Raw genomic sequence first — 21471 nt, 5'->3', positions numbered from 1 at the left:
CACAATCTAAATCACTTTATTAATTTAAGTTAGGTAGAGACACTAAACATTGGAACCACGTTGTTTGCTCCTCTATAGAGCAGTCTTAAGATAGTTACAAAAGAGGCATAATGTCATACTGTCAACAAATGGCAAAACATGAAGAGGTAGTGATTTTAGGCTCATCACTATAAGTGAAGAAATGGTGCCTATTGGAATGTACATTAAATTCATATATGATTTTCTTAAACATACAAAATATCCAAATATCTATTCATGGAGAACAATTTCAGTCAATAGTCCAAGTTACAAGAAACAATGATACAAATTGTAGCTGGACGTAGTCGGGATGAAGACGCAGTAGACACTCGGCAGGAGCTCTGAGACTTTCAAACCATTTCAGTCAACGTGGGTGAGTTGATGGTTCACATACTTTCCTCAGTCCATGTCCTGCTTCATCCTTTACATTTGCAGAGAACCGTCGATTAAAAAAATAATGCATATACTGCTTCAAAAAACGTAAATAAGGACACGTCTTTCAGCCTCCATAAAATCAATTTAACACATAGAATTTAACACATATTCCCAAAAAAAACAATAGAGCTGTACTGTTTTGCTTCCATTCAGTTCTTTCAACGTTCTTGATCTTGTGGAATAGAGTGTGACCCTCAGTGAGTCAGTGAGTGTGAAACTGCTCAAAACACAGACTGGAATTTTTCTCTTTTCACAAAACCAGCCAATACAGTGCTGAAACAGTGAGAACGTTTACTGAACACTGAACTTCTGGATCTAAAACATCAGTCAGATGAAAGTTTGGGACTATAGGCTTAACCATTGCCTTCATTGGGGTGTTAGTTAAAATGTTGGGTTTAATGCTGGGTTTACCATTGGATTTACCAGTGACATTAACTGTCACTTTATGATTGGGTTTACTATTGATGCTGCGCTACCACTGAATGTGGCTTTAATATCTTTGCTTTAACAAATGACTTAAACATGCTTAATTTTTGGATTTGCCATTAGTCACTGGGTTTCTGTTTTTTTTTTTTTTTTTACGTAATTGTAGGTGTATTTCTGACTGATGAAAGGTTTGCCTCTGAACTGTGGGAGATGAGGTGGCATAATGGTTTAGCTAATAGTATTGGCAGTGTAGAGAGATTAGGTAATTACAGTGCATGTCTACAAATAAAAAAAAGTGACAAGGTTTTACTGCTCATACAGTAACATACTGTATATTTTCACAAAGACTCTAGATAATGCTGGTGACTACATTATGTAAATAATTACTGAATATCTCATGTATGATTTCAAAACTATTGACACAGTATATAGATGGTCGTTTTCATTTAAAACAAACCAAAAAAAAAAGAGACAAATAAATCCTTAGCGTAGTTACACAGCTTTCTTTGTTCCAGAGGAACAATATGGTAAACCTTTGCATCTGCTCAATGCAAGTGCACCAGTCTGTATTCAGTCTCTCTTCTGTCCACTCTGCTCTCAGTGGTGTTTCCTCGTGTTGGTAGCGAATGTGCCCAGGAATTTAGGAGCTGTTATCTAGATCCCGTTCTTCGCTTCATTGTTGTTCATAGCCTCTTTCCTCTGAGCCAGGAAGGGGTACATGCACTTGTCTGCTCCGAGGAAACGGTACATGCACACAATGGCCTCGAATGGCAGGATGCTTTGAGAGAAAGAGAGAGAAAAAAGAGGTAAATGATCTGAGAGAAAAATAAATAAATAACACAGTCATAACACATAAAAATCTAATCTTATTTTTACATCTCATGCAACTCATGCTTCTGAGTTACATACAAAAAATAAAATGGCAAGAGTATTCATTTATATATTATACTATATGAAAATATATATAGACATACACAAGAGAGTTTATAAGTAAAGCTGAGATTACATTGAGAATACACTATGACTGCATAGGCCTCATGCATATCTTTACGTTTCTAGTCAAATCTGCACTAAATAAAGAAAACGTTAGGTTATGAATATAACCCCTGTTCCCTGAAGGAGAGGAACGAGGTACAACACATAATGTATGGGATATCACGCCCTTGCGTGTCTGGCTGAAGACACCTTTAATCACGCCTAAAAGGCAGATGATGCATAGTGACGAGGGCAGGAGGGCCCGCCCCCTGCATATAACCCCACGTCACCAGCATCACTCCTCAGTTCAAGATGCTGCTCTTCACTGAGCTAACAGCGAAGCGGGGCAACCTGTGTTGTACCTCGTTCCTCTCCTTCAGGGAACAGGGGTTATATTCATAACCTAACGTTCCCTTTCAGTCGATTCACTCGGTACAACACATAATGTATGGGACCTATATACACGCCCCGCGGAGCAGACACCGAACCAAGCGGGCACACTAGAGCACCCCAGACCCCGAAGAAAGAACAGCATGAGCTACTGAAGGGGCCACCACATCTAGGCGATAGAAGCGCACAAAAGTATGAGGTGATGCCCAGCTGGCAGCAGCGCAAATGTCTTTAACGGAGACACCCTTAAAAAGGGCCCACGATGCAGCCATTCCCCTTGTAGAATGAGCCCGCACCCCCACAGGCAACTCCAGACCCTTGCTGTTATAAGCTAATGCAATAGCTTCCACAACCCAGTGAGAGAGACGCTGCTTAGACAGAGCCCTGCCACGAACTGGGTTGGCAAAACAGACAAAAAGCTGGTCACACCCACGGAAAGCCTGAGTACGATCAATGTATGTACGCAGTGCACGCACAGGGCAGAGCGTGTGCATTTTTTGCTGCTCCTCAGAAGCAAATGGAGGATGAGAGAAAGAATTAAGCTCAAAGGCTAGTGAACTATAAGACATAGGCAGCACCTTTGGCACATACGCTGCATTAGGGCGTAATGTAACCTTGATGTCCCCTGGTGCAAACTGGGTACATGAGGGGTGCACTGACAGAGCATGAAGATCACCCACACGCTTAGCAGAGGCTAAAGCAAGCAGCAGAGCCGTCTTATACGAAACATATTTCATGTCTACAGAATTTAGGGGCTCAAATGGAGGCCCAGACAGGGCTTCGAGCACAATAGTGAGGTCCCAGGGAGGAACGGCTGGCCTAGATACAGGCTTTAGACGTCGCACTCCCTTTAAGAAACGTATAGCTAGGGGGTGTGCCCCAGGCGACAATCCCCCAAAACCAACATGACAGGCTGATATAGCCGCCAAATATACTTTTATTGTCGAGAATGAGAGCCCACGCTCCAGTAACTCCTGAAGGAATGTCAAAACATCCACAATGGAACACTGGAAGGGAATCAAATTTCTTCCCTGACACCAGTGCTCAAATGCACGCCATTTATAAGCATACAAACCTCTTGTAGAGGAAGCCCTTGCACACTGAATGGTAGCCACAACATTAGAGGGCAAACCGCTGGCCATCAAGGCAGACTTTTCAGCGGGTAGGCATGGAGACACCACAGCTCTGGCCGGGGGTGAACAATTTCCCCTCCCGCCTGAGACAGGAGATTCGAGTGAAGTGGGAGAGCCCATGGATCTCCTGCAAGGAGACTGATTATTTCTGCATACCATGGTTTTGATGGCCAGCAGGGAGCTACAAGTATCAGAGAGAGGTTCCCCTGGCGCACCCTCTCCAGTGTTGGCATGATCAGCTCCACCGGGGGGAATGCATAAAGCAGAGTGTTGGGCCAGAGATGTGCCAGTGCATCCACTCCCAGGGGAGCACCCTGGTCTGCTAGAGAGAAAAACAGAGGACAATGCGTGTTTTCTCTGGATGCGAAGAGATCTACGTTGGCCCTGCCAAACCGATCCCAGATCTGTTCCACCACCAGGGGACTGAGTCTCCATTCTCGAGCTGGAGGACCTCCCCTGGAGAGGAGATCCGCACCCAAGTTCAGGCGGCCTGGCACATGTGTCGCCCTGAGTGAAAGTAGGTGAAAACTGCTCCACATTAGAAGGGAGTGGGACAGATTCAGAAGCAGGAGTGACCGCGTGCCCCCCTGCCTGTTTATGTAAGACACCACGGTGGTGTTGTCTGTTCTGACTAAAACATGCTTCCCCCTCAATTCTGAGAGGAAGCGCTTTAGGGACAAATGGACCGCGAGCAACTCCAGACAGTTTATGTGGAGGGAGCGCTGCGCTGAAGACCACGCCCCCTTCACAGCTGCCCCGTTGCACACCGCACCCCAGCCTGTCAGGGACGCATCTGTTGACACTACCACGCGAAACAGAACTCTGCCTATAGGCGAGCCCTGGCAGAGCAGGCGGGGCTCTCTCCAAGGAGATAGTGCTTTCATACAACCCTGGGTCACAAATATCTTTTTCTGGAGATGGTGTGAGGTGTTCAGGCGGTGTGATAATAGCCAGTGCTGAAACGCACGCATTAGAAGTAAACCCAGCGGAACTACCGCTATCATTGACGCCATTTGACCCAACAGCTGGAGAAATTGGCGAAAACGTAGACTGCGCGCCAGCTGAAACTGCGCGAGGCAGTCGCGGAACGCACATATTCTGCGCTCTGACAGACGCGCTCGGCTGGTGAGAGAGCATATTTCCAACCCCAGAAAAGACAGCTTCTGGCTGGGAATTAGAGAGCTCTTTTTCAAATTCACCGAGAAACCCAGCCGCTGAATATGGGATAACACAGCCCCTGTGTGCGCTAAAGCTTCGTCCCTCGACCGTCCAATTAGAGCCAGGTCGTCTAGATATGAAAGCACTCGCACTCCTCGCATCCGCAGAGGAGCGAGAGCTGCTTCCACACACTTCGTAAAAGTGCGCGGGGCCAGAGAAAGCCCGAACGGGAGAACGAGCCACTCGTAAGCCACGCCCTCGAAGGCGAATCTGAGATAACGTCTGTGATCTGGATGGACTGCAATGTGAAAATATGCATCCGTGAGATCTATAGACGTGAACCAATCCCCCGGGCCGACCGCGCGAAGGAACTGGCGAAGTGTTAGCATTCTGAATTTGAAAACTCTTAAATGCTTGTTTAATGTTCTTAAATCCATAATTGCAGCTCATGCAGCTTTGCCATCAAGCTGCCGGCGTCAGAGGGAGCAAAATTGGCCCTGCTCCCTCCGGGTGGGTAGATGGCGCTCTCTCCCCACATCACTCCTAGGGTAATGTCTGCAGCACAGGGCGTCTGTGAGCTGATGTACCGGAGCCGAGCCGCTGTGCTTTCCTCCAAGCGCGCTGGCTGCTCGGTAATGCTGCATCAGCAGCAGCTCGAAAAGAAGCGGTGGCTGACTTCACATGTATCGGAGGAAGCATGTGTTAGTCTTCACCCTCCTGGTGTGTTGGGGCATTACTAGTGATAGGGGGAGTCCTAATGAGTGGGTTGGGTAATTGGCCGTGTAAATTGGGGAGAAAATGGGGAAAAAATTGAAATAAAATTATTATTTAAAATTAAATCCATAATTGGACGTAACCCCCCGCCCCTCTTCGGCACCACAAAATAACGGCTGTACCAGCCTCTTTGTGCATTGGCCTGAGGAACTACACGGATCGCCTGCTTGCAAAGAAGAGTTTCTATCTCCTCCCTGAGCACCGCCGCAGCGTTGAGTGACACTTGCGTGTACACCACGCTGGAAAAGCGGGGGGGGCGCTTTCGAAACTGCAAGCGGTAACCCATGGCAACAGTCCGCTCTACCCAGGGCGAGACTGCGCATGCGCGCCAGTTTGCTGCACGTGCAGCGAGCCGGCTGTGATGATATGCTACTCGTGGAGGGGCGGAGCCCTCCTGTGGCTGAAATTGGGAGTGCAACACATTTTTTTGTGGGCTGGACATTTTTATTTCGCCCTGAGTTACAGAATGCAACTTTATTATTAGGGCACCCTCCCCCCACCCCTGAGTACAGTGACTGGGCTGTGGGAATGCTTGAACACACGTGTTTACAGAGAACAGGTGATTTATAAACGATGTTGGGGCAAAACGTGCCCTTTTTGAACTTGGCCCCGGAAGAGGGGAAAAACTGCGCCTCTTCGGTGGCTTTAGGGGAGAAACTGTGGTGTCTCCGACCAGCGGAGACCTCACTCCCCCTTCTCTGCGAGCTAGGATGAGTCAGGCTTCCTCTTCCTCACCGCGGAGTCTTTCTGGTGCCCGGGAGGAGGACCTTTGCTCCAGGCTGAGTGGCGTGGAGTGTGTTTGGGCTGCTGCTGCTTGGGCGGGGGATTCCCCGCAGTAACCGTAGCAGCGGGCCTCTTCATCGGAGGAAGCGGCGCTGCGGGCTTGCGGGCAGTCAACTGCGGTTTCTGCTTCTCCCGTCTTGGCAGAATAGATCGCAAAGCCTCCGTCTGCTTTTTCCTCAGCTCGAACTTGGCTTGAATGGCTTCGAGTGACTGGCCAAACAGACCTGCCGAGGAGACCGGCTCGTCCAAATAAGTCGCCCGGTCTCTGTCTGGCATGTCAGACAGCGTTAGCCACAAGTGGCGCTGTGCCACGACAGTAGACGCCATTCCTCTGCCCAGCGAGAGAGCCGCACAGCGAGACATACGCAGGATGTAATCTGAGGCAATTCTAACCTCATTTAGCAGAGCTGTTAGCGGGCTGTCCGCGGGTAGCTGGTCTCCGAGTTCGGCTAGACACATCGCCTGGTAAGTCTGGAGGAGAGTGACTGAACTCATCGCTCTGGCCGTGCCTGCCTGCGCGCGATAAACCTTGTCCAGCTGGGAGAAGGAGAACCGGCAGTGCTTGGAGGGAAGCACGGCTGGTCCCGCGACTCCCTGATTATGAGACGGAGCCAGGTACGCTGCCAGCGAAGGCTCCATCGGAGGGGGGTTTAGCAGCCCCGCCTCCCCTGACCCTTCCAGCTCGAGAAACTGCGCGTAACCAGGCACTGTGGTGCGGGTTGACAGCGGTTTAGCCCATGACGACGTCAGCTCTGTCATGAAGTCGGGGAAAAGTGGGAGACGATGCTTCACCACTTGCGGAGCCGGGGGAAGGAAAAACCCCGCGAATCTGGTCGCTTTTTTGGACAGATGAGGAGCAGGCCACTCCACGTCCAGCTTTTGCGCCGCACGACGGTAAAGGGAAAAGAAAGAGGTGTCAGCCTCGTCCTGTTTACCCTCCGCAGCCGTCGGGGCTGGAAGAACCTGCAGCTCTTCCTGCTCGTCTTCGGAGTAATCAAGCTCGTCTACACCGAGACCGAACGGGTCGTCGTCCTCGAGCTCGGCTGCAGGCTCGGAGAGCTGCGGCTGACACGGAAGAGTCAGCGACGGCGAATTCATTTCGCACATCTCCAGACTCTCCATGTGCTCAGCCCAGTTAAGGCAAGGTTCCCCTTCGTACTCGGCTTCCTCGACGTCCGAACAGGACGGCCCAGCCTTTCCGGAGATCAGGGGATCCTCGCGTGCCACTGCTGCTTGTCCGAGAACTTTCTCAACGAACGTTACACGGCGTTCGAGGGTCGACCGCCTGAGCTGGCGACAGAGCGCACATGCATCAGGTTGGACCAAGGCCCTCCTAGCATGGACGATTCCCAGGCAGACTGGACATGCATCATGTTGGTCCTTCTCGGTAATGGCAAAACCACATCCCTGAGGACAAGGACGGGAGGCTTTCTTGCCAGGCTGAGAGGTAAGGTTGGCTTGCGAGCTCATTTTAGGCAGCCGTTAGCGAAGCTAAACAGGCTAGCCCCGAGACTTACAAAGCAGGTTTAAAAGCAGCAAAATCCTTTAAATAACGCTCCGCGGGAAGACGACTCACCAATATGAGGTTGTTGTCGTGCTTGCCTAATGGAACAGTTAAGTTATCCGAAGGATTGCTGAATTGAGCTAACTAGACTAGCAGAAAAGGTGTAAGGTGTTCTCAGCGAAGTGAAGAGCATAAGAACTGAGGAGTGATGCTGGTGACGTGGGGTTATATGCAGGGGGCGGGCCCTCCTGCCCTCGTCACTATGCATCATCTGCCTTTTAGGCGTGATTAAAGGTGTCTTCAGCCAGACACGCAAGGGCGTGATATCCCATACATTATGTGTTGTACCGAGTGAATCGACTGAAAGGGAACTAAACTAAAGTAAGAACCAGTGCTCACCTTTTCATGAAGTTGACCATATAGACGATGCGAGGTGTGCAGACCATTGGCTGGTCAGTCAGGATGGCCCTCATGGCTTGTTTTACACAGAACTCCGGCCGCAGAGGAGGCAAAAATGGCTCAATCTCTTTCCTGGTTGGAGAAAGAGGGGAGATAAAAGATAAGATGAGAAGAGCTCAGACACTTTTCGCAGTCAATAGATAATTCTATCTCTAGGTTTGTTCTGCTGTCCTTAGGATACAGTCAACTACAGTATGTAGCATGCTTTAATTAGCATGGTCCAACTAAGATCAACTAAGACCATATTTCTGTTTTCTGAGATACTGAGAAGTCTAGTGGCCGTCATTCAACATGTTTGGCTCTTCTACAGAAACTGTTTAAAGTTTTAGGACACCATAAAACATAAGAAGCAAAGTAAGAGTTTTGGAGAGATCATGTTTTATTAATAAGACAAATGTAAAAGACGCTCATGGTGTCTCCTGGTGGGAAACTTATCCTACTCCCTAAAAAAGAGAGCACTTGAAAGCAGCAGTGGAATCTAGTGGGGCTATTGTGCGCATGTAAACGTAACTACTGTTGAAGGAAATGGATCCCGTGTCAAAGAGGCCAGTCTGAGTCAGAAATGGGAGAGCGTGTGTGTAGGGATGTCATTGTGCTAGCAGAAAGCCAAGCTGAGTGTGACATGAGCGGACAACAAGCAAAGCTACCCTAACCGCTGTTTAGCAGTGTCCACTTGAACCACATGCCTATTGTCTCCTTCTCTCTTTATTGGAAACCCAATCGCGCTATTTGCACAGTTACCTTATCCTGCAGCCTCTGAACATGCCCGTGTCCACCAGGTAAGGGCACACCAGTGTCATTTTGATGCCGTCCTTCTCCGAGGCCTTGATCTCGTGGCTCAGGGACTCGTGGAAGCCGATGGCTCCGAACTTGCTGGCGCAGTAATCCTGCGATGGTGAAGAAAAAAACAACAGCCTTTTAAAACAAAAGCGAACAGAACCAAGGCTCCCGAGGCTCTCTTCCTCTCCGTAATGACACAGCGCCAGCAGAACAGCTAACTTCTACAGTTTCATTAGCATTCTTCAGCTGTGCGCAGCAGCGGGAAGGGGTTTTGATGTGGTTCGCTGTGGACATAATCTTCAAAACCAGCCTGGTCAAACACAGATGCGTGTAGATAAACACAGGGGGATAAAGAGATCCACATACATCAACTGGCAGCTTTAGTCAGCGCATTAATGCTCGGCCATAAAAAAACTCACACTCACTATTTCAAGCCTGCATAAAGGGTCAGAAACGCTGCCGGTGCTGCTGGCTGCTTTGAAGTGCGGCTAACTTAAGGATAAGGGTTGCTACAACACAAGCATATGGGCACCTAACAAAACAAAACGGGCAAAGTATCCCCCAAAAGGCAGCTGGAAAAATGACACCAGGTTGGAAAGCAGTGAAAGGAAGTTGGACAAGCAGCAGAATATTAACTCAGAGTGGCCTTTTCACTGGCACAGGCTAGAGTAACCAGTTTGGCACAAATCCTTTAACCATCCCAGCAAACAGACCGTATTTAAATAGGAGAATAAAGAAAAGAGGGCTCTTTGTGTTGAATTAATGAATGGGGAAAAGACAAAAAGATGAATATAAACGCTACAGCAGAGAATAAGAATCTTTCATGGTATAGAAGACCTCTAGCTGTGCAAGTGTCTGTGTGTGATGGTTTGCATTTTCAGTTGTATAAAACTAGGATCCTGATTTTCTAAAGCGATTTTCCAAATCTGTCTGCATACAGTACGGTAGGAAAGCTTTAGTCATGTACTAAAATGATCTTTATATGGGTAGTAAGTGTTTATTTAGTCAGTTAAACACTAATATTTAAATAAATACAAGAATATCAATAAAAAAAAATATTATTAGTTATTAGCCAGCACCTAGTTTGTTAAAAAAAAGGGTTTAATGATGTTCGATCAGGTGAGCTGAAGCGAGAATCCTGTAAGAACCTTAGTTCGTCACACTATATAACTTTTTTCTTTAAATATATTTGTTATATTTAATGTCATCATTAAATAACATATTTCTATATATATTTTATATGTGAGGCATATTAATATACATAATAAATATAGGACATAGAAATAGAAAGTGTCTGTGTATCTGGGGGCCGGCAAACAGGTGCTGAGACTAAAACACACAGACAGAAGCTCTAGGCTTCTTTTGACCAGACCAAGTGTGTGAGTTATACACGCTATACTGTATTTTCAGCGCCATTTGATGCCAAACACGCTGAGCCTTCTCTAAACTTTGTCAATTTTTTCCTTTTATGTGAGGCTGCCAGTAGATTTATTCGGTTTCTGCAGTGCACTAACCTCCACACCAGCTGTGCTGAAGAGGCCCAGCGAACTGGCAACTGTCACAATGTGGCCATGGTTCATCTCCAGCATCTTGGGGAGAAATGCCTTGGTGGTCTGGAAGAGGATGAGGGAGAGGGAGAGAGAGAGAGAGAAAGAGAGACAGGGAGGTTATTTTCCTGATGCTCTTCGTCTTTGCCAGAGCCCTTTGATCCTGGATTTCCCCCCCTCCTTCCTTCGGCTAATAATTCACAAAGACTAAACAATCCTCATCTGCTGGGCTCTACAGAGGGAGTTCAGGAACAGTCCTGTTTCTTTCTGAAAGGCCATTACTGACTGCTCCGTTTTCACAAGCTCCCCCGAGACTAATTTACACAGGACTTTACTTACTTATCTGGACAAAGAACAACTTCCAGTAAGTATTAGCAGGACAAATGGTGTTTAGTTTGGATAGTAATACTTTTTGGGGTGCTTTCATTAGAGCAAAACAAACAGTGACACCAGCACTGCTGGCTCTGTTCAGCAATCAGCCTGGAACTGCATGTGAAACAGTGAGTGAGTGAATGAGTGAGTGAGTGATTCTGTTTCTCCAGTTTCCTCTTTCACTCCCACACAGATCCATCCTCTCATCTATTGCCATTGCTGTGTTTACATTAAGTTCACATTAAGTCATGCTGTAGGTTTGTAGCATCACTGAAACAAGTTGAAGAACTGTAAAGAGTGTAGATTCTAAACTTTCAATTCTTCTGACAATAGTGTCGGATTCTAAGTACTCTTTAAGAAAAAGGGATTTGCTGAGTGAGTCAGTGGTTATTTACTACAGGAACACCACAGGACAACTCAAAGAATAAGAATAATTTGGTTTAATAGATTCTTTAGATTGGTGCACAGCAAATTTACCATTGTTAAATCAACAATCTGAGTGCTTAACTTTACTACTTATAGTGTTGATTTAACACAATTTGTGTTTTTTGAACACTGTTGGAAAAAACAGATAAACGGTTCTTAATACTGTTCTAACTGTTATGAAAGGGATTTTACTATTATAAGAAAAACTGCGCTTTTCAGTACAGTATATTTAAAGAAAAAATAAGAGGTTTTCTGTTCTATTTAAACCTTTCAAATAAGCCAAGAACCAAATCAGCCAGTCATTTAGAGCGATCTTTGCATTGTTTACATATTTTGCATGTTTTTTTCACAAACATTCACAAAAACAAACACATGTATATGCTATGCATGTTAATGGAAATCACCATAGAGAATCACTGTCAAATGTAAATGTATTAAATGTGTAAGTACAGCATACTAACCCCGACCATTATGACCATTATCATCTAAAACAGTGTGCATATCCTCACTTAAAAAAAACTAAAAGGCTAATAATACATTATAGTAATACATAATTGCTGCTGGTTAATAAGGGTGTATAAAAGTCAACACCTCTTAAAGCTATTGTCATTTACACCTGCAGCCCTTACACTGCACTGTACATGTTAACAATAAACCCCAATGAATCCAAATAAACAGTATGTGACATTCTTACTCAGATGTTAAACGTGTGCTGAAGAAGTGTTCCACTCTGATAACTGTGACCAAAAACCTCAGTGAGTGTGTTTACATGCACTAATAATCCAATCATAATCACATTTTTAGCAGTTATTACTCACTGCCTACAATGTAGATCTCACTCCTAAGCAGGTGCACTTTTTAACTAACTATCAATAAATATCCATTATAAGAAGCCCTGGGTCTGACGGGTCAAAATCTTCAATCTTTCCAGTAAATCTTAAGATTTTAAGGAGAAAGCATATGTAAAAACATGACATATGAACTGTACTGTTTAATTACTGCACTCTAGCAGTAAAGCACACAGCACCTACAGCTTTATAGAGGACGCTCCACGAGCAGCTTATATTAGAAAGCCAAGAAAAACACAGCGCTTTAGAGCGGCCGGTGATATCAGCGTTTATAAACGTGCTGCAGAGAAGAGAGTCTGAGAGTGGTACCAGCTCGCACAGTTCTGCTCCGCCAGCTTAAACACCTCTCACTTCTGCCAGCAGGCTATAAAAATGTCAGTCTGACAACGTGCTGGAATTCCTGCTCTGCCTGAAACTCTGCACTTTCTCCTCTTAGACACACACACACACACACACACACACACGCACACACATACACAACTCCTCATTAGTGAAGAAAACAGCGTCTAATTCCAAACTTGGCACCCAAGATATCACAAGAAGTATTTGTCTAATTCTTTGTTACATTTTACCATATTTACTTTGCATGTGGGTTAATAATATATGGAGTTTTTACAAGCTTAAACACACTGCAGTAAGGTGTCTCTGTGGAGGATGCATATGCATATAAACATGCAGGGAATTGCATGGTGAATTTAGTAGGCAAGATTTTTTCTTTTTACAATCATAAGCATCCATATACAACTTTGAAAACATGCAAAGGCTCATTGGCGTTTTATATAGCTATAAATTATATAGCTATTAGTGTTGTAATCATGGAAATGTCTATTACTATTCACAATCATAATGAACCACACCAACCACACCCATTTTACACCAAACTCCACTACAGAAATCCATTTATCTCAAACTCTAAACTATGCAGAGACATTAGAATAAATCGCTGGACTTTTTTTTCAAAGAAATACCTAAGCTTTCAGTAAGCTCGTCCCCCTGGCCCCGCCGACCTTTCAGACACAAAACGTGTGAAGCCAAACACGAGTTCATGTCGTACTTCGTAGCTTCCATAATTGGTTCTCAACGCTTGCGTTTACGCTAAATTAACTCCCAACAGCACAGTGCTTCCACGACCCATGCCCAGTGCGCTTCCTAATTGAGATAAACTCAAGTGCATCGCTCCGCACAAAAGCTGTTCTCAGCTGCCGCGTCAGCCTAGATTAGTGCTACTGTTTAAACAACAGGAATACGCGCAAATATTGGGTGCAGATAGCAGGCCGCTAATTAGCCGACAAACAAAGAGGACCAGTATGTGCAAACATGGAAATGTGGCCGAGATTCTCCTGCTTTGTCCAAACAGCGTGGTGCTGGCTTGATGATTTAACTTCTACAAAGGCATTCACAGATTTTGACAGAGGAAAGCTAGTAATGAACTGTGCCCTGCATTTCCCAAAAGCACAAAAGAACATATGGAAGCTAAAGAAACAAACGTGCAAACGTGGAAAGCCGTCTGATATAATGATCTGTAAATTGTTTACCCGGACAATAAAAATATAACTAGAAGTTCATTACAGGTAAACACTCTCACTGATCACTGATTTTATGTTTATTTGGGTTTATTCTAATGCTATATAGAGTTTATTACAGGTAAACACTCTCACTGATCACTGACTTTATGCTTTGAAAAGAAAAGTGAATTCAGACTGTTCAGCGCTGTAACGACTTCCTAGCTTTAAGCACTGCTTTTAGAGAAGTGCCTAATAACGCAGGTGTGCCACTCAAAGCCTGCCTAAGCCCACTCGACAGAGACCCTTCTGCCCACCCGGCCCTTTTCTCCTGGTCCAGCAGGAATGCAGCAGAACTTTGACTCCTGGCATTTGGAATTTTGTCAAGCAGATCCCAAGACAAGAAAGTGATTGTGGCAGAAGTGGGTCAAGCAGCAGATCGCCATTACAGTCCTCAGCTCTCTCTGCTGTCTGAGAGCAGGACGGGCTCAGAATGATGACCACAAATGTTCAAACCACGTATGGAAATGAAAAAAAGAATAACGAAACAACAGCACATCATCACATGCTGCTTTCTCTACAGGGACACTGTTCAAACTCCTTCAACAAAGCGCAGGCTTTCACTGCGACCGCCTACAGCTGCATCGCTTACACTGGTGCTATGAGCCGCCCACCAATCACAGCTAGCAACTGAGTTCAACACCACTATGGCACGCAATACTTAAAAAAAAGACAAAAAAAAGTCTTTCCATTCGTGCCATTGTGCCATAAAGAAAGTTTTGCTGGATTACATGGATACATTTTTCTCATTGGTCAGGATTTTACATTAAGCTGATGTTCTCTAAGTAAAAAGAGAAGGCCTACTTTTTAACCCCACATAGTTTTTGTCATGTGATTTTCACAGTGTGCTGCTGTCTGAGTTGAATGGGACTTGGGGGAGCTTCATTGTCATTAATGTTATGGTTGATTCCATCCTCCCAGCTATGGTTTTTTTAAGAGGCATGCTTTTGTTTGGGTGCTTTTCATCCGACGTTATTGATAGAGAGTAATCTATTTTATGGGTGTAATTTACCTGATGTTAGTGTTTGTGTGTTTAAATCAGAGGCCCACATGTTCCAGGAATGGGTGGATGAAAGACCATAAGCAGCATTATTTTTTTTGTAAGGACATTACCTGTTACATCATCCATGGTACTTTTTTTATTTTATGTGATGTGTGTTGTAAAAGTAAAGAAGGCTTCCAAAACGTGTCCTACAGTGTATACCCAACGTTAGTGAGTGGTGTTGCTAATTTTAACGTTAGTGTTCTAGGGTTAAAATACCCCCAGTATGAAGTAATTTATAACACTATATTTCCCACTATCCAGACATGTAGCATATTAAATCAGATATGAATATGACATCACAAGATAATTTAACAAAGTACTGTTGCATTTCCTGAACTGCAGAAGGTTAAAAAAACAAGATGATTTTGTTTCAAGTGGCATCCAAACCCCTGGTAATATCCGTTTCTTTAGAGAATGTCACTTCAGCGTCTGCAGTGTATACTCTGCAGCTGGACGCTGCGTAAGCACTGAGACACAGAGAGTGCAGCGTTTAGACAGAGAGAGCCTCTGGAACGCCAGCAGTTCAGAGAGGGAGAGTGAATGACCTCACTTTCTGCTGGCTCTCGCTACAACTCTGCATTCCCACAATGCAATCCAGCAAAACAAAGACGAGGTCCATCTGGAGTGTGGCCTCCTCGCCTTCGCTGTTTCCAAACACAGCTTTCAAGAGGCTGTTAGACTGACTACATGACAGACACTGGAAACTTCAGCAGCTTAGAAATGATAATGATAACTTCTATAAAAGATTAACAAAAAGTTAGCTATATTTGTCAGGGGTAATTATATAAATATTAAAGCTGTTAAACAATCAGAATGTCTAAAGGCACAAAACCCCATTAAAAGTTTTGTGTTCAATACAGCGCGCAGCTATGTAGTGACCAACTGACCAATTAAAGTTGCATGGAGCTTCATAGACAAAGAGACGTGCCGGTGTAGGCTGGTTTGTAATACTTAACGAACCACATCCTCCGCACTGCAGCCAGCACACGTCTCTACTCATTAAGGCCTGCTTTCATCTCAGACTAACACACACACACACACACACTAAGCACTGAGCTTAAGAAAACTTCCCTTAACCATAATGAGGTTTAAACCTGCTTCAAACAGCACACTGCTTGATTCAGCATTAAACCCCATTATAATGCTGTGTTCAGTCAGGTGTAGGGTACAGGTGGGCAATATTATTACATTTTATAGTTATTGTGATTGTATTTGGAATTAGTTTTCTGAGCATGCTGTATAAATTGGTATATACAGGGCCCATATCCTATATTAGACTTATTTAGTTTTCTTTAGGTTCATTTGTAGTTATTCATTATTAGGGCTTGGTGATATGACTAAAAACTCTAACTACAATGTTTCTATGGCATCATTTGTACAAGAAAAAGTACTCTGTACTCTGCTGATTGTCATCCCTCAGGAAACCAAACTATTTAGGCACAAAGGACCATTGCATTTGCACACTGTACACACCAGCAATTGGCAGTTGTAATACTAAAAATATTTCATGGTTCATATCATGTATAAAATAGTTTTAAATACAGCTCTGGAAAAAAATTAAGGAGTCGTTTCAGTTTCTGAATCAGATTATCTGATTTTGCTATTTATAGGTATATGTTTGAGTAAAATAAACATTGTTGTTTTATTCTATAAACTATGGACAACATTTCTCCTAAATTCCAAATAAAACTATTGTCATTTAGAGCATTTATTTGCAGAAAATGAGAAATGGCTGAAATAAAAAAAAAAATGCAGAGCTTTCAGACCTCAAATAATGATATTCATATTCATAAAGTTTTAAGAGTTCAGAAATAATCAATATTTGGTTGAATAACCCTGGTTTTAATCACAGTTTTCATGCATCTTGGTATGTTCTCCTCCACCAGTCTTACTACACCTGGTGCAAAATTCAAGCTTGTGATCATCTATCTTGCTCCTGATTATATTCTAGAGGTATTTTAAGTGGTCACTTATTTTTTTCCAGAGCTGTATATACTAATACTTATGATGCACTGCCAAGCCCTTCAATTAATTCATTTTCCAACTTATCTTTGTTCCTTATATTTAAACACTCTTTATAACTTTAACATGAGCATTCACTCACATTAGCATAAGAACAAAAGAACAACTGCACAATTACACGACCCTGGCTGACAGCAACATCAAACACACAATCGTTTATTCATCTGATCCACTTAAAGCCCATTATTGCTTGATTAATTGTTTGCGGAAGTCTCAGTCCGCCACTACGCATATCTTCACGCGTCCCCCTGCCAGCCATCAGTTAGCCCGCCACGCTAATAAACAAAAACAAACAACCTGCTCTGCTCAGATGTTAACAGAAAAAAAAGTCCACAAACGCAGCATGGCTTTAGCACAGCATGATCTCTAACAAACTGCTGACCCCCGGGGTGGTCCGGCTGAATGCAGCCAGCAGACGCCCTGCACTCACTGCACTCACCAACATGAGGTTAATTAGAGAGGCCCAATGAAGCTTCGTCCAAATGGTCCTTCCCCAAGCAGGATGTGCTCCTCAATGGGCTTTTAATAAACATACCAATGACCAGTACCCCCACCCTCCCCCCGCTTGTCACTCAGCTTTTGTGTTTTTAGACCTGATGTGTACAGCTTTGGAGCTGTGGATTGGCACCGAATGAAAACACCAAAGTACCACATCCTTTAGGAAATAGTTTGGCTAATGTTAAAAAAGCTAACAAATCAATATATAACATGCTAACACTAGACACATCTAAACCAAAACAGCAACTATGTATCATTACATGCACAAATTCAGAACTGGCCTCATGCTAAAACACAGATGCAATGCTTTCTATAAGAATTAACTTACAGTAAATGCTATCAATAAGCTAGAGTAATAATAAACTGTCACTAAATAGCATTATGTGGATGTTTTTAAAATAAATAACACAATTAGACATGTCTTCAAAGTTGTCATGCTAAAGCACAAAAGTACCACACTCTAAACAAAAACTAATGTTTACCTTTTAAAAGTTTGAAAAATCACATTGATAAAAGAAATAGTTCAGTCAAAAATATGAAACTTACTAAGATCAACAATATATACCACACACTCTGCACATCATATCTCAGTCAAAAAATTTTATATTGGCTGCACACTAAGCGCTTAATGAAAAATCTGATTTGTCAAGTATAGGTTCTGCTGTCTACAAACACAAGTGATTACACAAGTGATTAAAAGCACAAGAGGTAGGTGTTTCTAATAAAGTGGCCAGTGAATGTAAGAACAAGAGGTAGGTGTTTCTAATAAAGTGGCCAGTGAGTGTAAGAACAAGGTATGTAGGTGTTTCTAATAAAGTGGCTAGTAAGTGAAAGCACAAGAGATAGGTGTTTCCAATAAAGTGGCCAGTGAGTGGAAGCACAAGGTCTATAGGTGTTTCTAATAAAGTGGCCAGCAAGTGTTAAAACAAGATATTAGGTGTTTCTAATAAAGTGGCCATTGAGTGGAAGCACAAGGTATGTGGGTCTTTCTAATAAAATAAAATATTTTTTAAGCGTATCATAACTTACCCAAAAGTGGGCGTGGCAGTTGACCACCATCGTTCTCTCGATCAGCTCGTCTGGACACTCCAGCAGGTGATGACCCGACACCACACCAGCATTATTGATCAGCAGATCCACCTCCCCAACCTCCCTGCGCACTCGCTCGGCCGTGGAATACACACTCTCCCGCTTTCCCACGTCACACACGTATGTGTACACCTGTGGCTGGAATGTAGAACCCTCCTCTGATCCAGGACCTGTGAAGAGCACACAGGAAGACAAGACACCTTTAGAATAACAATTAATGAACTGACTCAGACTGTAAGTCTCTAGATAAATCTGTTTATCAATAAATCTATCTAAACGACCTTCAGAAGCTCAGACTTAGTCCAGGCTGAACGAACTTTCCAGATCAATTATACTAATCAGCTACTGGTACTGTGGTCTATTGATTATATATCTGTTCTGTTTATGGTGTCACTGATTTAGTTTATGAGTGAGGAAATAAAGATAATAAGGAACCAGATTCTCTTCCTCTGTCTCTCACACACATTCCTTGTTTTTCTCAATCACATGCAGCCTTTCACTCCCTTTACAACACATGCACTTTCGCTTTTACACACCCGTGAGTTCTCTCTCTACACTCTGACACACTTTTAACATTCTCTCTTTATTCACTCTCACATCCTTCTTCCTTTCATTCACTCTCACCCCTACAGACTCTCAAATCACTATCACTCTTTCCCCACAGACTCTCTCTAATCACTATCACTCTTTCTCCACAATGTCTCTCCAATCACTATTTCTCCACAGACTCTTTCTAATCACTATTACATTCTCCACAAACTCTTTCTAATCGCTATAACTCTTTCTCCAATCACTGTCACTCTTTCGCCACAGTCTCTCTCCAATTACTATTTCCCCTGTTTCTCTTAATCACTATCACTATTTCTCCACAGTGTCTCTCCAATCACAATCATTCTTTCTACACATTCTCTCTCCAATCACTATCACTATTTCTCCGGTTTCTCTTAATCACTATCACTATTTCTCCACAGACTCTCTCCAATCACAATCACTCTTTCTCCACATTCTCTCTCCAATCACCACCACTCTTTCTCCACAGTCCCTCTCCAATCACAATCACTCTTTCTCCAGTCTCTCTCCAATCACTATCATTATTTCTCCAGTTTCTCTTAATCACTATCACTATTTCTCCACAGATGCTCTCCAATCACTATCACTCTTTCTCAAGAGTCTCTCTCCAATGGCTATCACTATTTCTCCTTAGACTGTCTAATCACTGTCACTTTCTCTCCACAGTGTCTCTTCAATCAATATCACTATTTCTTCAGTTTGTCTTTTTCAATATCACTATCATCTCCACAGTCTCTCTCCAGTCAATTACACTTTTAATCCATACTCTTACTTCCTCCAAAATGTTTGTATCATCTTTCTCCAATCACTATCACTCTTTCTACACTCTATTCCTCCAATCACTATCACTCATTATACTGTCTTTCTCCAATCACTATCACTTTTTCTATACACTCTCTCCAATCAGTATCACTCGTTTTATACTCTCTCTCTCTCTAATGTCTTTACACTTTTCTCCATACCTTCTTACACTATCATTGTGTATACTCTTTATCCAGTATGTATAACTCTTTCTCTCCTCACTGTCCATCACTACTCTTCTCTCTCCAAACTGTACTACTCTCACTTCATTCATCCTCTCTCTCTGTCTCTCTCTCTTTGCACTCTCGGTCTATCACCCTTCTCTCTTCATTCTCTCTCTCTCTCACATTCACGCACTCTCTCTCTCTCTCTCTCTCTCTCTCTCTCTCTCTCTCTCTTACCCTCTGTCTGGGTGTCCAGCTCTCTGTAGATCTCTCGGACCATCTCGGCGGTCTCCTCGTTGCTGGTGCTGTTGATGTCCCATAGCACGAGCGTGGCGCGGCGGCGCGCGAACTCCCGCGCGAACAGGCGCCCGAGCTCTCCGCCCGCGCCGGTGATCACGCACACCTGCCCGCACACGCTCTTCTCCTTCGGCCGCACGAGCCAGCGCAGCGCAGCGGCCAGCACGGCCCACGCCACCTGCAGCAACACCACCATGAACTCCAGCGCCAGAGCCAGCATGACAGCGCTGATAAAACACTATTGAAGCGCTAATAAAACACTAATAAGGCGTTAATAACGGCCTCTCGCGTTAATAACGATCACCGGCTTCTGTGATGATTTTATAGTAGCCTAATCACAGCGCGAGCTCCGGACGGGCTCCTGCAGGTTACTGTCCCGCGCGCGCTCAGACTCTACAGACAGTTAATCCCTGTGTTAATTAACTCTCATAAATTATATACAGATCTCCTCTGAAGGACGGAGAATAAAACGCAGCCCGTGTTAAAGCCGGTCACCGAGCTCTGAGGCTTGCTCTGTCTGCGCGCGCGCTGCTCTAACGGTCCTGTGTGCCGGGCGGGCTCGCGCTCTCTGTATGAGTGTGTGAAGGCGCGCGCTCTGTGCTGCTGCTGCTTCTCTCCGCTCGCGCGCTCACTCACTCACTCGCTGCTCCACTGCCGCAGCTGCGCGCGCTTTAAAGCAGCCTCGCCGTGCGCTGAGGACCCCATGGGGAGGGGGGAGCGGGGGGGGGGGTCTGAGCAACGCCTGAATGAAAATAGCCCCAGCAGCAGCAGCAGCAGCAGCACATGTGGAGGAGGTTGGGCTGTAATAGACTGTAACTATAAAAGCACAATAAACCAGAGAGTAAAACATGGATATGAGGTACAACACAGTAATAACACACGTATATGCGAACACATTAAACATAAACACTTGGAACAAATGAGTCATAAACACTCTTAAAAGGGTTTCTTTAAAGGTAATCAATGTATATCGACACCTTCCTGAAATAATTGTTGAAATAAACACTTTTTTTATATTTTGTTCAGGAAACACAAAAAACATATAACAGTTGCTCCATGTAACGTTTATCAGTTCAGGTTTCTGATAGTTAAAGGCTAAATTAAAAAAATTAAAATTAAGTGTAAAAAAAAGTAAGAATTTATAAAAAATAAAAAACGTTCATCTTCTCTCGATTTCCAGATTTTAAATGTTTACATCTTGTTACAAAAGTAAACCATCTGATTTGTTACAATATGCAAAAATGGAAAAATAAACAAAACATTTTTTTTCTTAAAATCCTGTTCGCTAAAGACATAAATAAAAAACAACTTTGTTATCACTCTTTTAAAAAGATAACATTAAAATAAGTTTTACACCCAATTTTCTATTTTCAAATGTAGACACACACAGTCTGG

At 43.9% G+C, this 21471-nt stretch overlaps 1 protein-coding gene across 1 annotated transcript; it reads right to left on the bottom strand.

The window, feature by feature from the left end:
• rdh10a (retinol dehydrogenase 10a) lies at window positions 1–20727 on the bottom strand. The gene is made up of 6 exons (XM_007260099.4): window positions 20017–20727; window positions 18185–18414; window positions 10350–10448; window positions 8797–8942; window positions 7996–8127; window positions 1–1657 (listed from the first exon to the last, which is right to left on the bottom strand). Exons 1-6 carry the CDS (start codon window positions 20294–20296, stop codon window positions 1534–1536), a joined length of 1011 nt encoding a protein of 336 aa, XP_007260161.1. The 5' UTR covers window positions 20297–20727; the 3' UTR covers window positions 1–1533.
• Between the last annotated feature and the right edge of the window lie 744 nt (window positions 20728–21471).

Source organism: Astyanax mexicanus, chromosome 1 (assembly GCF_023375975.1).
Source record: "Astyanax mexicanus isolate ESR-SI-001 chromosome 1, AstMex3_surface, whole genome shotgun sequence".
Taxonomy (NCBI): domain Eukaryota; kingdom Metazoa; phylum Chordata; class Actinopteri; order Characiformes; family Acestrorhamphidae; genus Astyanax; species Astyanax mexicanus.
The sequence above is the reverse complement of the archived record's forward strand: the minus strand, read 5'-3'. Positions and strand labels throughout refer to the sequence as shown.

What these genes read in the sequence shown, in the direction of transcription:
- rdh10a (XM_007260099.4), bottom strand. Translation starts at nt 20,296, where the DNA reads ATGCTGGCTCTGGCGCTGGAGTTCATGGTGGTGTTGCTGCAGGTGGCG. An exon ending in GCTGGACACCCAGACAGAGG is followed by an intron (nt 18,415 to 20,016) that starts GTAAGAGAGAGA and finishes TGCTCTTCACAG; the next exon opens with GTCCTGGATCAGAGGAGGGT. An exon ending in ACTGCCACGCCCACTTTTGG is followed by an intron (nt 10,449 to 18,184) that starts GTAAGTTATGAT and finishes ATCCTCTTCCAG; the next exon opens with ACCACCAAGGCATTTCTCCC.